Source organism: Natator depressus, chromosome 8, assembly GCF_965152275.1.
Source record: "Natator depressus isolate rNatDep1 chromosome 8, rNatDep2.hap1, whole genome shotgun sequence".
In the NCBI taxonomy this organism is placed as follows: Eukaryota; Metazoa; Chordata; order Testudines; family Cheloniidae; genus Natator; species Natator depressus.
In genome coordinates this window covers 15,539,577-15,555,777 of record NC_134241.1, presented here as the reverse complement: position 1 = coordinate 15,555,777, position 16,201 = coordinate 15,539,577, and the positions used below count along the sequence as shown (strand labels likewise).

The 16,201-nt window shown below is 44.0% G+C and overlaps 1 protein-coding gene across 2 annotated transcripts in view; it reads left to right on the top strand.

Annotated features, from left to right (window-relative positions):
- Window positions 1-16,201, top strand: part of SHROOM1 (shroom family member 1) — a 76,778-nt gene that overhangs the window by 43,029 nt on the left and 17,548 nt on the right. For both annotated transcript variants that reach the window (XM_074960492.1, XM_074960493.1), the window contains one exon: window positions 13,224-16,050. In XM_074960492.1, coding sequence (XP_074816593.1) covers window positions 13,333-16,050 — 2,718 coding nt within the window. In that variant the 5' untranslated portion in view covers window positions 13,224-13,332. The remainder of the gene's footprint in view (window positions 1-13,223; window positions 16,051-16,201) is intronic.

Below are 16,201 nucleotides of genomic sequence, written 5' to 3'. Positions count from 1 at the left end.
ATTATTGATATTACTATTGTACTTAGGAACCCTAATCAAGGATCAAGGCCTCATTATGCTAAGCACTGTATGGCCAATTCAGAAGTAGCATAGTCTAGTGAACAGAGCACTGTCTTGAGACTCAAGAGATGGGGGTTCTACTCCAGCTCTGCCGCTGATCTGCTGTGTGACATTTGGGCAAGTCACTTCCCCTCTGTGGCTCTGTTTCCTCTGCCACCCTCTGACTTCTCATTTATTCAGATGGTAAACTTTCAGGGATTGGGGGAAGAGGTGGGGGTGGCAGCCTGGGGGAAGGGGTGGAGTGAGGGCGGGGAGGGGTTGTTCCGGGCCCCGCACACCCTTAGGGACAGCCCTGCTCAGGGCAGTGACCGTCTCTCCCTACACAAAGGGGCCACAGCTGGGGTCCCTGTGTACTACTGTAATACATACTGTAAATAATAACCATATGGAAATCAAGTTGGCCTTAATTTTCCATTTCAAATTTGTACCTTGAACGGTTAGTGACTTTATTTCTTCCTTAGATTTTTGAATGGTACACTACTAATGCACCTGACTCCATCTGCTGTTTTTCTTACGTTTTTTAATTTAATGCATGTCATTGTAATCCTCTGACAAGGAAACGACAACATATGATACATGCCTCGAATGTGTACATTGTTCCAGAATTGTGTACTACAGGGTTGCTTGGATATGTCTAAGACCCAGAGACCGCATTCTATGTGGCGGCTTAGCCACTCAGCGGCTTAGGAAAACAATAGCATCGTTTTGATATCAGTTGCATTTTGAATGTGTTTCCTTTTTCCCTTTGCAGAGGGGTTTTAGCTCCACATAATTGTTTAAAACACATTCAGACTGAAGTTTCCGATTTCAGGATTTAGGGGAAAAAAGCCCAAGAGTGTAACAGGTGTCTCATTTACCCTCTCCCCCTTCCCTTCTTCATTTTGCCCAGTCTGGGCCTTTGTTCTATCTCGGGCTTCAATCTGCAGCATCTCCTAACAGTTTATGCCCAAGACCCCAGCTTCAAGCCCAGTCAGACAGGTCTTTTCTCCTCAGGTATTCAAGCTGCCTCTGCGGCCTTGGAGAGACTCATGTTCCCTGCAAGTGTAAGGCCTGCTCAGGTTTCAAAAGCAGGTCTCAAAAACTTAGGGAGGACAGAGACTAAAACTATTGTTGATGGAGTGTTCTCTGAAAACCGTGGGGTCTGAGTCTCCTTCCTGTATATTGGCTTCGGCTGCTCAGAGAGACCCGATGACCATTCCTGCTGTGGTAAGTGAAAACCCGGGGGGAGAGGGGGCCTTCAGAGTCATCCAGACTGCCAAAAAAGAAGAGACCATATAGTCTAGAATGAGAATCCAAGAGAAGGGGAAAGCCACCCTTTTAGACTGGGTTTAAGGAGACCTTGAGTCCTGGGATAGGTACTGCTGAGGCTTCTACTTCCTCTGATACCAAGACCCCAGCGCCAGGTAAAAAGATCATGAAGATCATGCCATTTCTGAGAAGCCATCTGGTAAACAACCCTGAGCAGCATCGACACCAATACTGGACTCCGTGTCTCCAAAACACAAGGACTCATCTATGAACAAGGCTAAATTGTCTTCAGACCATGGTGGGAGAGTGCCTAGTCAGACTACCCCTCAGTACTATCTAGGCTTCCTGGTATCATTCAGGTATCATCATCCTTTTCCCACAAAGACCTTTAGATCCTGAAGAACCTGAGTTACCTTTGCTGAGTGGTACTGAGAGATATTCCTCCCTAGTACTGACTTACCTTCTGGAGTTGAGTTACCCTCTTGAATCCAGGAGATTGGTTTGTCTCTCTTGACCTGCTGGACACTTATTTTCATATAGGCATGCACCCATCTCACAGATGTTTCCTACATTTTGTAGTTGGCAGGGACCACCATCAGCATTGTATCCTACCCTTTGGCCTCTCCACTGCCCTAAGAGTTTGTATGAAAGTCTTCTAGGCCATCACAGCCCAACTCCCAGTGTAGTTTCAAACAGAACTACATCAACACAAACTAGATATCTTTTGGAGTATTGCAGCAGGGTCTACACAGGGCAGTCAGAGTGCAGCACATTGTGCACTTCACAAATGATGCCCCTCTTGTGCACTTTGTCAGCACCATGTGAAAGATTCCTAGTCTGCTAAGTTAACAAATGTAAACAGGTTTCAGAGGAGCAGCCCTGTTAGTCTGTATCCGCAAAAAGAAAAGGAGGACTGGTGGCACCTTAGAGACTAACCAATTTATTTGAGCATAAGCTTTCGTGAGCTACAGCTCACTTCATCGGATGCATGTAAACAGTGTATCTAAAATTGGTATGAAGGTAAATGTGTTAGATTCTGATTCTAATTTTATGGCCTTACTGTGTCAGTGCTAACACTTCCCCTACTTCCAAAGCAAACTTTCTGTGTCTTTCTATTTTTCTTTCTATCGCAGCTTCAAAAGCTTCAGGACTCTGCTCTTTGACAGATATCCAGTGTTTTATCTTCCTGAACTTTTTAAATGTGGCTCCAGCCTTACCCCACTGAAGTCAATGGGAGTTTTGCCATTAGTAAACCTATTATGCTTGGCATTTTCACATGGTGGCCCCTTATTCAGGGCCAGAATCTAACTTCTATGTCTGTTTGGATTGTCTCTAAAAAAATCCAGCGCTCTTCCAAGAGTCAAGTAGATCTTTCAGACTTAAAAATAGTTTGGTTAATTCTATTTCCCATTTGCATTATTCTGCATGAAAACAATTTTATTCCCAAAGAACCCAGCAAAAATTTCCACACTATGCTGCTGCTCTGCCATCGCTTTCCCAGAAGCTAGTTAATTTGTTTACTGTGCCTTGCAAGTCCAAGTTCCTTTTATAAATTAACTTGTAGCTGCCCCTCTGCTTGGCTGCTCTCCACCTTCTCCCTTGGTTCAAAATGAATGATACCAGGACTGTCTTTGAAACAAGCCAGGAATGTGAGGCTTTTTGTTCAAACAGCAGCATCACCAGTGAAATCTTTCTCCCCCTGCCAGCTGGAAATGTGCATCATAGGGGATTGTAGATTAAAATTCTGGTTAGTTCTTGACTTTTTTTCAGAAAGGAAGACCATCTATAACTTTGACTGCGTTTGGATACAATTTGAATCTCTTTGGAAAGTGGGTCAGTTTTAAGGAGCTTGGCACGGAAGGTTTTGAAGAATCTGGTTTCTTTTTATGTTGGTAACTAATTAAAATCACTGTGATCATCAGGTTTAAGTGCAGTTTTAAAGGGGAAATACTGAATTGGGTCACTGGACGGGTCCTCTCTGACTCTACCAAGCTTTAGTACCTTCTGTGAATACATCCAAGAGGTTCTGTGCTGAGGTGGGTTAGCTAGTGTGAATATTTGTTATGTTTAATAGCTCCAAATGTCTTTAGCCAGTTTGCTTTATCTGCTTAAGTGAACTGCTTGCGGAGATGTTGCTCATTATACTTGATCCCCATGCATCATAAATAATAATAGTGTTGTGTCAATGTCAGGTGCTCCATATTTGGTCCTATAAACATAGGGTGGTTTTTAAACAATTGGCAGAGTTGCTCTCATGTACAGGACATTTATTGTATGTGAACTCTTAGCAGCTGCTGCTGCTGCTTTTTCCATTGCATTTAAGTGTCTGTAAGGGAGTTCTGAGTCTCCCAGTGCTGAAAGTATTTGCCTCTCTTTATGATGTATATCTTGCTGCTGACAGCACAATCTGTGAAGACAGATTGAGTCTCTAGCAGCATTTCATTTTGGTGGTCCCTCTGCTATCAGTTAAGAGAGATTTCACAGGATGTAGAGTTTTGAGTTAGAGGATAAGTGGCATGAAAGCTTAACTGAAGCAATGAGCGGCTTTTATGACGCCCGTTGAACAAGGCATGAACTAATACTTGCTTCTCAATGAGTCTTTGTGGAGCAACTTACCAGTGTTTCCCCTGGGACAGTATACTGGCCCTTGTTTGTGTTGTGTATTGCATTAGAAATGATTTACTCCACATGTATTTCAAGCCTGTGAGCAAAGCCAGCCCATAATGCTTTGGGCTGGGTAGCTTAATTTTTTTATTTAAAGTAAAGTTAGTGCAGATGAAAAGTGTTGGATTGGCCGGGGTCCGCTGTTTTGCCTCTGAATAGATAAAGCACAGGCAGGGACCGCAGCTGCTGGTGCACCTCCGCCAGATCCTGGAGGGAGCGCTACTGCATGAGTGAACAGGTCAGTCTTCATGGCTCACAGTGTCAGTCTGGGAAAACTGGCTGTGCCACTGCTGAATTCTGTGTGAGATTATGAACTCTCTGTGTGTATCTTTGCCAAGCTGCAAACTCCACTTTGACTCTGCAGTGCTTTGCCTTCTCTAGTGTCCCTTTGCCTCCATGGTGGACTGAAATTCCAAAGGTGGATGGCAAAGGGCTAACAAAAGAGGGCTAACGTTAATTTATGTGCCTGCCATACCTCTGAAATGTAATAGTTCTAGACAAAAGACTGGCTGCCAACCTAGGGTGACCAGATAGCAAATGTGAAAAATTGGGGCGGGGATGGGGGGTAATAAGTGCGTATATAAGAAAAAGTCCCAACTGTCGGGACTGTCCCTATAAAATCGGGACATCTGGTCACTCTATGCCAACCAGGAGAACTGGTTTAACAGGATAGAGGTCACCTAACAATGAAGTCACCTGGGAAGATTCTGTGATCACCTGCTCGTTCTGCCCAGGGAGTCACCTGACAGAAGAGACTGGAAGTTTATAATGGGCAGAAGCGGCCTTTGCTCTTTCAAGGGAAGCTAGAAAGGGAAAATGTGTGTAAGGTTTATTTTTTGTATGGATCTGAGTATTGCATGTGTGATTAAGTGAAGAGCAACTGCGTTGTATAACTCTGGGCAAAGTGTCTGTGTGTTATATGCTATAGCCACAACGTGCCTCCTGAGAGAGTTAAACTGTAACCCAGAAGGTTCACATCTTCAGGGAGATTCTGGGAGAAGGTGTGTTTAAGCTACTGGGGTATCCTGGGGATCAGTGCTCTTTCTGGAGGCCTAGGCAAGTGGGTTGAGGGGCTCTTTGAAGAGGTAACAAAACAGAGTTGGTGCACCAGTAGTGTGCCAGAGAGGCCAAAGGAGGTAACAGTGTGCAACTTGCTGAGACCCAGGGAAGTTTGAAATACCAGGGGAAACCAGAAATGGGATTCCCCTCACAGTAATCCGGTGGGTAGCCATATCTGACACACTGCTCACTTGAGTGTGCCTCTGCTGAGCTTAGCAACATGTTGTAAAATTAACGCCTATTTTGATGGTGTTTTTTTGTGATGGATGCGAATATGCAAAAGTTGACTCATTACTGACCTGTGCTGGATTCAAACTAGTGGCCGAGAGGAGATAGTTTTGGTATCCTAGGGTTAGTCCCTGAAGAGTAATCTAGTTCCTTCTAGTTTTATTTATTTTGAATGTAAAAAACATATCCTCTTCTGACACTGAAGTACAGTGTTGCTACGAGTAGTAGAATATGGCATTGTAAGAGGTACCATGAAAAATTATCAGTTGTGCATGTTCCTTTTGGATGACTAGGTGGAAATGTATGTAGGGACAACTTATTCTGTTGTATGCTCCAGCTGTCTCCTGTCAACCCACCTCCTTTCTTCTCTTTTTAATCATATTCTTGTTCTCCCTGTTTATCTCATTCTTGGCTTCTCTCCCTGTCCTATCCTTTTTTTCTTGCTCTGTGCTTTTCTCTGTCTTTGTATCTTCACCCTTTCTCTGTTCCTGGGTTCTACTTCACTATACCTGTTTTTTTTCCCTCTCCATCTCCCCCTCCTCTTCACTTCACTTACCCTCTGTTTTTTCTCCTTCTATCACTTTGTTTTCCTCACTTTTTCCTCTGCTCAGTTTGCTTTCCCTCTTTGTTTCCCCTCTCCTCCTCCTCACTCGATCCCCTCCTTTTCTCTAGTTCATTTTTCCTCTTGACTTTTGAGACAGACACATTTTTTAAAAAAATTGTCTTTCCTAGATGAACAGATTTTATAAAGACGTACGCAACCCTCTAAATGTTAAAACCAATCCCAGCTAACATTAAATCAAGAGTGAGTATGACCACACTGTGCAATAGCAGGGGAGCTACACAGAGTGATTGGATTAACAGCTGGTGCTAACAAGCTGTACCATGCAGCTGCCTCCCCACTGCATTACTAGCTCCAGCGTTAGCAGCACTCAAGCTTCAATCCATTTTCCCCCAGATGGGCCAGCTAGCTAGAGCGTAAAGTATTATTTAACTTGAGCTAGAGATTTTTGTGTGTGGACTAGAGTCAGGTTAGGGGCAATAATTGAGTTCTACCTTGAGATACACTGCAATGAAGATAAGACTATTCTGTATTATTGACAGTGACCCTAATTTGACTCTTTTCATTAAACGCCTGAACCAAAGCCCACTGAAGTCAATGGAAAAAGTACCACTTCAGAGGACTTTGGAAAGGGTCCTAGAAATACAAACCCACAAAACACTTAAGAACATGCTTAATATGAAGGATCTTGATAAACTGGAGAACTGGGCTATAGGCAGCAAAATGAAATTCAACAAAGACAAATGTAAGGTGCTACACTTTTACATTTGTGAAAAAACAAATGCACGAATACAGAGTGGGGGAAAGCTGACTTGGGAGCAGCACTGCTGAGAAGGTCCTGGGAGTTGCAGTGGATCACAACCTCAACATGAGTCAGCAATGCGATGCTGTTGCACAGAAAAAAAGAAAAAAAAAAGCAAATGCAATTTGGTTGCATTAACATGCATGTGTCAAGGTTCCTTCCCCACTCTGAACTTTAGGGTACATAAGTGGGGACCTGCATGAAAGACCCCCTAAGCTTATTCTTACCAGCTTAGGTAAACTTCCCCAAGGTACAAACTTTGCCTTGTCCTTGAACCCTATGCTGCCACCACCAAGCGTGTTAAACAAAGAACAGGGAAAGAGCCCACTTGGAGAAGTCTTCCCCCAAAATATCCCCCCCAAGCCCTACACCCCCTTTCCTGGGGAAGGCTTGATAAAAATCCTTACCAATTTGTACAGGTGAACACCTTTTATTGTTCTTAAGATCCAAACCCTTGGATCTTAAGAACAATAAAAAAATCAATCAGGTTCTTAAAAGAAGAATTTTAATGAAAGAAAAGGTAAAAGAATCACCTCTGTAAAATCAGGATGGTAAATACCTTACAGGGTAATCAGATTCAAAACATAGAGAATCCCTCTAGGCAAAAGCTTAAGTTACAAAAAGACACAAAAACAGGAATAGCCATTCCATCCAACACAGCTTATTTTACCAGCCATTAAACAAAAGGAAATCTAACGCATTTCTAGCTAGATTACTTACTAACTTTACAGAAGTTCTGAGTCTGCATTCCTGATCTGTTCCCGGCAAAAGCATCACACAGACAGACGAACCCTTTGTTTTCCCCCCTCCTGATTTGAAAGTGTCTTGTCTCTGGCCAGGAGGGATTTTATAGCACTGTATAGAGAAAGGTGGTTACCCTTCCCTTTATTTTTATGACAGCATGCAAGTCATGGGAGGTGACAGCACCGCTCTATGCTCTGCACTGGTTAGGCCTCAGCTGGAGCACTGTGCCTAATTTGGTCATCAATTTATACAAGGATATAGATAAACTGGAAAGGATCCAGAGGTGAGCAACAAAGATGATCAAAGGGATAGAATGCAAACCATATGAGCAAAGGCTGAAAGAACTGGGTATCTTTATTTTGGAAAAGAGATTGACAGGGGATATGATAGCGGTCTTCAGATACTTGAAAGGCTGCCATAAAAAAGATGGAGAAAAGTTGTTCTCTTTTGCCACAGAGGTCAGGACAAGAGGCAATGGGTTCAAACCACAGTTTAGTAGATTTAGATTAAATATCAGGAAAAACCTCCTAACTGTAAGAACAGTAGGACAATGGAAAAGACCTGTCCAGGGAAGAAGTTTCCACAACTTCCCTAGATGTTTTCAAAAGGAGGCTGGATAACCATCTGTCTTAGATGGTTTAGACACAGCAAACCCTGCATCTTGGCAGGGGTTAGACTAGATAATCCTGCCAGTCCCTTCTAACCCTATGGTTCTAGGATTCTATGAATATTAAGCAATGAGTAGGCGCAAGGGTGAGAGCAACCATACTGCAAGCCACACTTGAGCTACACAGAGTGATTGGATTAGCAGTGCAGGGTACGTCTACCATTGGAGCTGGAGAGGTAGATTCCAGCTCAGGGAGACATACCTCCGCTAACTCTGATCAAACTAGCATGCTAATATAGAGTGGCATAACTGGCAGGATGGACTGCTGCCTGAGTACATGCCTAGCATCTTGGATGGGTATGTACAAGCCTGGCGACAGAAATTCCGGGCCTCAGGGCCAGGGCTGTCCTTAAGGGGGGTGGGGACTGGGGCAGAAGTGATGAACCCGTCACTTCCGGGACATCCTTTTTTTGCCTCTGTTTTCACTAACAAGGTCAGCTCCCAGACTGCTGCGCTGGGCATCACAGAATGGGGAAGAGATGGCCAGCCCTCTGTGGAGATAGAGGTGGTTAGGGACTATTTAGAAAAGCTGGACGTGCACAAGTCCATGGGGCCGGACGAGTTACATCCGAGAGTGCTGAAGGAATTGGCGGCTGTGATTGCAGAGCCCTTGGCCATTATCTTTGAAAACTCATGGCGAACGGGGGAAGTCCCGGATGACTGGAAAAAGGCTAATGTAGTGCCAATCTTTAAAAAAGGGAAGAAGGAGGATCCTGGGAACTACAGGCCAGTCAGCCTCACCTCAGTCCCTGGAAAAATCATGGAGCAGGTCCTCAAAGAATCAATCCTGAAGCACTTACATGAGAGGAAAGTGATCAGGAACAGTCAGCATGGATTCACCAAGGGAAGGTCATGCCTGACTAATCTAATCGCCTTTTATGATGAGATTACTGGTTCTGTGGATGAAGGGAAAGCAGTGGATGTATTGTTTCTTGACTTTAGCAAAGCTTTTGACACGGTCTCCCACAGTATTCTTGTCAGCAAGTTAAGGAAGTATGGGCTAGATGAATGCACTATAAGGTGGGTAGAAAGCTGGCTAGATTGTCAGGCTCAACGGGTAGTGATCAATGGCTCCATGTCTAGTTGGCAGCCGGTGTCAAGTGGAGTGCCCCAGGGGTCGGTCCTGGGGCCGGTTTTGTTCAATATCTTCATAAATGATCTGGAGGATGGTGTGGATTGCACTCTCAGCAAATTTGCGGATGATACTAAACTGGGAGGAGTGGTAGATACGCTGGAGGGGAGGGATAGGATACAGAAGGACCTAGACAAATTGGAGGATTGGGCCAAAAGAAATCTGATGAGGTTCAATAAGGATAAGTGCAGGGTCCTGCACTTAGGATGGAAGAATCCAATGCACCGCTACAGACTAGGGACCGAATGGCTAGGCAGCAGTTCTGCGGAAAAGGACCTAGGGGTGACAGTGGACGAGAAGCTGGATATGAGTCAACAGTGTGCCCTTGTTGCCAAGAAGGCCAATGGCATTTTGGGATGTATAAGTAGGGGCATAGCGAGCAGATCGAGGGATGTGATCGTTCCCCTCTATTCGACACTGGTGAGGCCTCATCTGGAGTACTGTGTCCAGTTTTGGGCCCCACACTACAAGAAGGATGTGGATAAATTGGAGAGAGTCCAGCGAAGGGCAACAAAAATGATTAGGGGTCTAGAGCACATGACTTATGAAGAGAGGCTGAGGGAGCTGGGATTGTTTAGTCTGCAGAAGAGAAGAATGAGGGGGGATTTGATAGCTGCTTTCAACTACCTGAAAGGGGGTTCCAAAGAGGATGGCTCTAGACTGTTCTCAATGGTAGCAGATGACAGAACGAGGAGTAATGGTCTCAAGTTGCAATGGGGGAGGTTTAGATTGGATATTAGGAAAAACTTTTTCACTAAGAGGGTGGTGAAACACTGGAATGCGTTACCTAGGGAGGTGGTAGAATCTCCTTCCTTAGAGGTTTTTAAGGTCAGGCTTGACAAAGCCCTGGCTGGGATGATTTAACTGGGAATTGGTCCTGCTTCGAGCAGGGGGTTGGACTAGATGACCTTCTGGGGTCCCTTCCAACCCTGATATTCTATGATTCTATGATTCTATGATCCCGTCACTTGAGGGACCTACCCCGTGCCGGCCCGCGGGGCCCAGCCCTGGAGTGGTTGCGTGTGCCTAGGAGCCCTGTGGCCCACCCAGGCGATCTAAAAGGGCCCAGGGCTCCTGGCCACCGCTGCCACGGGCCTCCAGGCCCTTTTAAGTCATCCAGGCTCCTGGGCATTTGCCCCCTTTGCCCTTCCCCCATCAGCAGGCCTGGATATGTACTTGGTGTGGCTAGCCCACACCACTGCAGCTACACCCTTGTAGGGTGCTAGCTCGACCAGAGCTAGTGTGGGTATGTCTCCTTGAGCTGGAATTTACACCTCCTCTGCCAAAGGCAGACATACCCACAAAGCGATTGGATTAGCAGTTGATGAGTGGTGCTAACTTGAGCTCTAGCCTGTTGTTGCATTCCCACTGCATTACTAGGCTCCTTCTAGTAACTCTTTCAATGAAGACTAGCCCTGAGAAAGAGAAATAATGGACATGATCTGTGCAAAAGTATTGGACTCTTCATTTTTCAAACGGTCTGATGACTGCTGAGTTTTGGTGAATTACTTTAGCACTACTGATGTCAGCTGTTTTTGGTACCATTAAATATCAATACACCTAGAAATATGACAGGAACCTTTTGAAATCTGCATTAGTTTCCTTTTGTTTATATAGCCCTCTCTTTTGGTTTGGCTAATGTAACTAAATATTAACACAGCAGAATAAGGTTTGAGACATGCAAACCAGATGTACAGTAAATCTTTATGTAAAGCCCAGATACTGACAAAAGACATTCATTTGATTGGGGCTGGTGTGCTAGCCAGGCTTGGGTTTACTTATTTAGAAAGAAGAGTGACAGTTATACTGATAAAGGTGATTGAATAGAATTGTTTTATAGGAAGGAATAATAATTAGTTAATCTGAAAACCAGTTCCTAACAGATAGTATCTTAGACTAACAAGCATAGCAGGACAAAAAGAAAAGGATTTAGGAGGTATTATAGTTTGGTACATTGAGAATGGGCCTGGTTCTTTTCTCAGGTATGCTGGTGTAAATCAGGAATAATGCCACCAGAGTGTCACCGGTGTAAAATTTGTGTAACGTCAGAATCAGACTCATTTCAGTTCTGAACAAACAGCTGATATAGATAAGTGATACCTTAAATATAGTAACGGATTCAGTTTTATAAAAGCTACAATTTGCAGGAAGTCATACAAGCTTCCAGGTTCCAAACACACATCTTAAAAGGTTAACAGGGCAAGTACACTTGCAGCCACACCAATTTGCACTGTAATCTCACCAGCCCTCACAAACTCCACATCAGACCAGGTCAGTACCTGGTTAAGGATATGTCTAAACTGTGCTAAAAAACCCACGGAATGGAATCCTTAGAGCCTGGATCAGCTGACTCAGGCTTGCAGGGCTCAGACTGCAGAGCTGTTAAATTGCAGTGTCTATGTTCGGGCTTGGGCTAGATCCTGGGCTCTGAGACCGTCGCACCTCCCAGGGTCTCAGAGCTCACGCTCCAATTTTGTAAGCCTGCAGCCTGAGCTTCATGAGCCTAAGTCAACTGACCTAGGCCAATCATGCCGCAGGCCTTTGTAGTGCAGTGTAGACATACCCTAAAAGATCTTCAAGGTACTAGCAGGAAAACATATTAGTGATTTAGAAGGAGGTGCTTTTCCCTTTGAGTCAGTAATGAATTTATGTCCAAGCCTGGTGTTGGGGGAGCTGTCCAGTTGCAGGTGCAGTCTTTAATGGTAAAATGGTCTGCATCTCTGCTTTATCCAAAAGTCCCCAGGGCACTTTTTGTGATAGCTGGGATGATAATCCTAGCATCCTGCCAAAATTCTAGCTCAAGTAATTACATTCTGCCGCCCTAAATTTTCTGTTTTCAGATTAATAAGATATTCTTCACTTTCTGTCCTAAAGAGTTGACTTGTGCTGTTATAACAACTGCTGTATTCAGTGTTGCATGAAATGACCCCCCTGTACATTTCCTTTTACGCACCAGTTCATGGAAAATATTGGATAAAGTTGCCAAGCATTAGCATGAACCTGGAGCCATTAATGGATCAACAAAAAGAACGAGGAGTACTTGTGGCACCTTAAAGACTAACAAATGTATTTGGGCATAAGCTTTTGAAACGAAAGTGGGTTTTAGCCCAAAAAAGCTTATGCCCAAATAAATTTGATAGTCTTTAAAGGTGCCACAAGTACTCCTCGTTCTTTTTGCTGATACAGACTAACACGGCTACCACTCTGAAACCTGTCACCATTAATGGATCAGACTCCAAAAAATGGATTGAAATCTAGTATTCATCTCTTTGGGAGTAATTTATTTTATTTTTAAAAATGCCATTCCTGCGCAGTGGAATTCAAGAGGAGCTGGAGCACAAAAGTTATGTTTAGAAGCAAGCATCGCACGTGTTTTCTTTCTATGTAACCCATTTAAATACACACATTTCACATTCCAGTCATACTTTACAGGCATTAACATTTACTTTCAAAAGTTAAGCTACTAGAATTAGAACTCAGGAGATCTTGGCTGCCACACCTGTGCTTAAATCACTGGACTCCCTCTTTCACAGTGACTAATGAAGGCCTTTCCCCGCCCCAGTACTACATGAAACTTACACCAGATATTGCTGATACAATGGGAGAAAGAATGGAATCCCAGGATTTTCCCACTTCTTAGAGGTCACATGCTATCTGTGCTCCTTATGAAAACAATTTGGTTGAAATATGCTGAATGGAAATTTTACACTCAGACCCCATTGATTATATTTAGGGCCAGAGTCTCAGCTGATGTCAATTGAGCTACGCTGATTTACTTCAGGTTCAATGGGGTTACAAATGGTTTACACCAGTTGAGGATCTAGTACATAGTCTAACGCCAGGGCTGTAACCAGGGTGGGGTGAGCGGGGTAGCTCCCCAGGCTGAAAGTCATGGGGGTGGGAAAATGGGGCAGGGAAATGAAGGGGAAAAAAAACAGTAGGGAGTGCACAGATGCTTGCTTGCCCAGGGTACCAAAATGTCTAGTTACGGCTCTGTCTAAATCTGTAATCATCCTTCTCAATGGCTGTTTTTCAAAATGTTTGTTTTTCTCTCCAGGATCGTCTACCTACACATGAAATGTGCGAAATACAGTAAAACGTGCTGAGTCACAAGCAGGGAGACTTAATCTGAATTCTTTTCCTGGAGGAGCTGGCTGATAGTAGATATGGCTTCCTATGGGAATGAGATCGAAAGATGGAACCTCAAGCAAGCTGGCCAAATTGCAGAACTGTTGGAGCCAGTGGCCTCACCTGATTATGGAAACAGGCTCTCGCCACTTAAGTCCATCAGCAGCTTAGACCACCTCTTAGACTCTGCTTACAGCTCTTTCTCTGGTGGCTCAAACGTTCCAGAATATCATTCTCCATCATATTATAATGAAAACTATTGTCTGCCCTTAGAGCAATTGCCATATATGGACTCGGAATATGTAAGAGGAATTTATAATCCTATTGCAATAAACTCTGATCCTAAACCCACACATCAGCACAAGTCACTGGAGCTGGGTAGTCATCACAACTCCGACGATACTGGGCTCAATGGACAATACAGAAGCACTCCTACCCATGGGACTTTATATCAGCCACCATCACCTCTGGCTTTACCCCCTCGTCCACCATCACCACCAGCACGACTTCATAGCTATAAAGCTACCAGGAATTTTGAAATTACAAGAGGGAAATCTAATTCTGGAAATCATTTTGACTATAGTGTGCAACTAGCTACTTGTGCTCAGGATATTAGCAATGTCCTTCTCCCCTCTGATTCAGGGACAAACTGGGTATTCAGGTCAAAGAACGAGGGGCTAATGACTGAGGAAAGCAAAGAGAGGGATCCATCCCAAGATGGCACAAAGCAAAACAAGCCTCATATTTTCATCAGACCCTCGTCTATTATTTTTCAAGAATATTTAAAGTCTGACTCTTTGGCTAAGACCCCAAATCTTTTCTGTACTCAGAATTCAGTCCAAACTTATGAAATTCTTGAGGAGATGAACTCTAAGTCCTCTCATCCACTGCATACCAACCTCAGTGCTGTTAATGATACACAAGAGAACAAACAGTATCTTTTTGCCTGTGGAGTACACAAACCACTCTTTAGAGAAGCAGATTTGCAAAGCAGAGTCTCAGAATCCAGCCAACAAGAGGGACAGTTTCCCTGCATTCAGTGCCCATGCTGGACTGAAGCGTATTCAAGCTTGGATCAGGATGTATGGGAGAGTAGGGCAGGCTTAAAATACATGGACAGTCCTCTTCCAAGTGAAGATGTGTCTGAGAAACTGAACAGCTCTGAGGACAAGAATCAGTGCTCTGGCTCCAAAGAAGAAAACAGGAATGATGTTTGGGAACTACTTCTCAATCAACATATCAAAATGCAGAAATCACCACTGTCCCACAGCTTGGATGGTGTAGAAACAGAGCCTACTCACCATGGGGAATTGGATTTTGGAAATAAGCAATTTTCTGATAGTGCTGACCAAACATCTTATTACAGACCAAACAATGACTCCCCATCTCAATTTCCAAATGGACTCCAGAGTGAAACACAATCTAACAATAGCAGTCCTGACCTTAACATGAACCCAAAGGAAGAGGACACCCTAAATCCTGTTCACCAAAGAAAACACCAACTTGAATTTCAAAAGAAGCTTGAAAGACAGCCTCAGGATGATTCTGCCAGTGAAAAAATAAACAGGCAGACAACTCCTCTCCTTTATTACCTTTCTGGTGGGAAAAACACCAACATTCTGAGTCACAAAAATCACACTCAGCAACATGAGGACTCAGGGAGTTTGCCTAAGACCTCTCCAAGGAGCAATCACCCTGTTTCTGCACAACCTATAGAGATAGAAAGAGAAATTAACCAGCTTCAAAAGAACAAACACCACCTTCAGTGCACAGGGGATGATACCATTAATGAGACTGATGATGTAATTCTGGGGAGCTCTGCTTCATCGGTGGATGAGAGTTTCAAGAATGATTACAGGGAAAAACTTAAAGTTGCTCAAAGAAAGGTCCTGAGAGAAACATCTTTCAAAAGAAAGGATTTACAGATGAGCTTGCCCATAAGGCTGAAGCAGAAACCCTCCAAAAGACCTTCAATTGAACATCTCAGATCTTTGTCCTTATCCAGTGCAAATGAGGATGCCAAGTTGATTCCTCTTCCCAAGTCTCTGGAAAACAGCAGCAAAGAAGAAGAAACAAAGAGGCCACAAGCTGCTCGAATAGGAGGAAGAAAAAGGATAACAGAAGAACAAAAGAAATTGTGCTATTCCGAACCTGAGAAGCTCAATAAACTGGACGATCAGCAAGATCAGGGTGATCTTGAAAGATTGGAAAGCACCAGGGTCAGGTCGGATGAAATGAATGAACAAGATGCAATGGCAGCCAGAAGAAAGATTCTGGAAAACCGAGGGAGTGCGCTTGCCAGCTCCAATCTCTCCAAGACCGAGTTGAAGCAAATCCAGCATACTGCACTTATTGAATACATGGAACGAAAGATTGCACAAAGGCCCGCTAGTGCGCTGCACAAACCGCCCCTGCAGAAGAGGCCTTCAAATGCTAAGAGGCTTCCTGAGGGCAAGACTTCCAAACCAGATATTACCAGAAAGACCCAAAATAATGAGGTAATCTGCCAATTTCTCTGTCCAGAAAGAATTCCAGAACCCTCCCCTGCTTTAATTGCCACAGGGATCTGGACCAATAGACACAGTGCTAGTTCTTCGGCTACTGAGACAGCACATTCAAAACCCAAGTCTGCTGTCAGGGAAACAGATGGAAACTGCACCAGCAAATGTGCTTCAGCTGAAAATCTCATTCCATCAGTGGCTTCTGCATCCAGCAAAGGTCGAGAACGATCAAAATCGTCATCTTCTCCTGCACAGGTATGAAAGATATTACAGGGTAATTTCCAGTTTTTGGCCAGACTGTGAACCCTTTGCTTATACTGGTGAGTAGTCCCATTGCTCACCAATGGAAGTAAGAAACTAATAATCTGACCCTTAGTGAGCTACAGCCTGTTCTTGAAACCTGGAA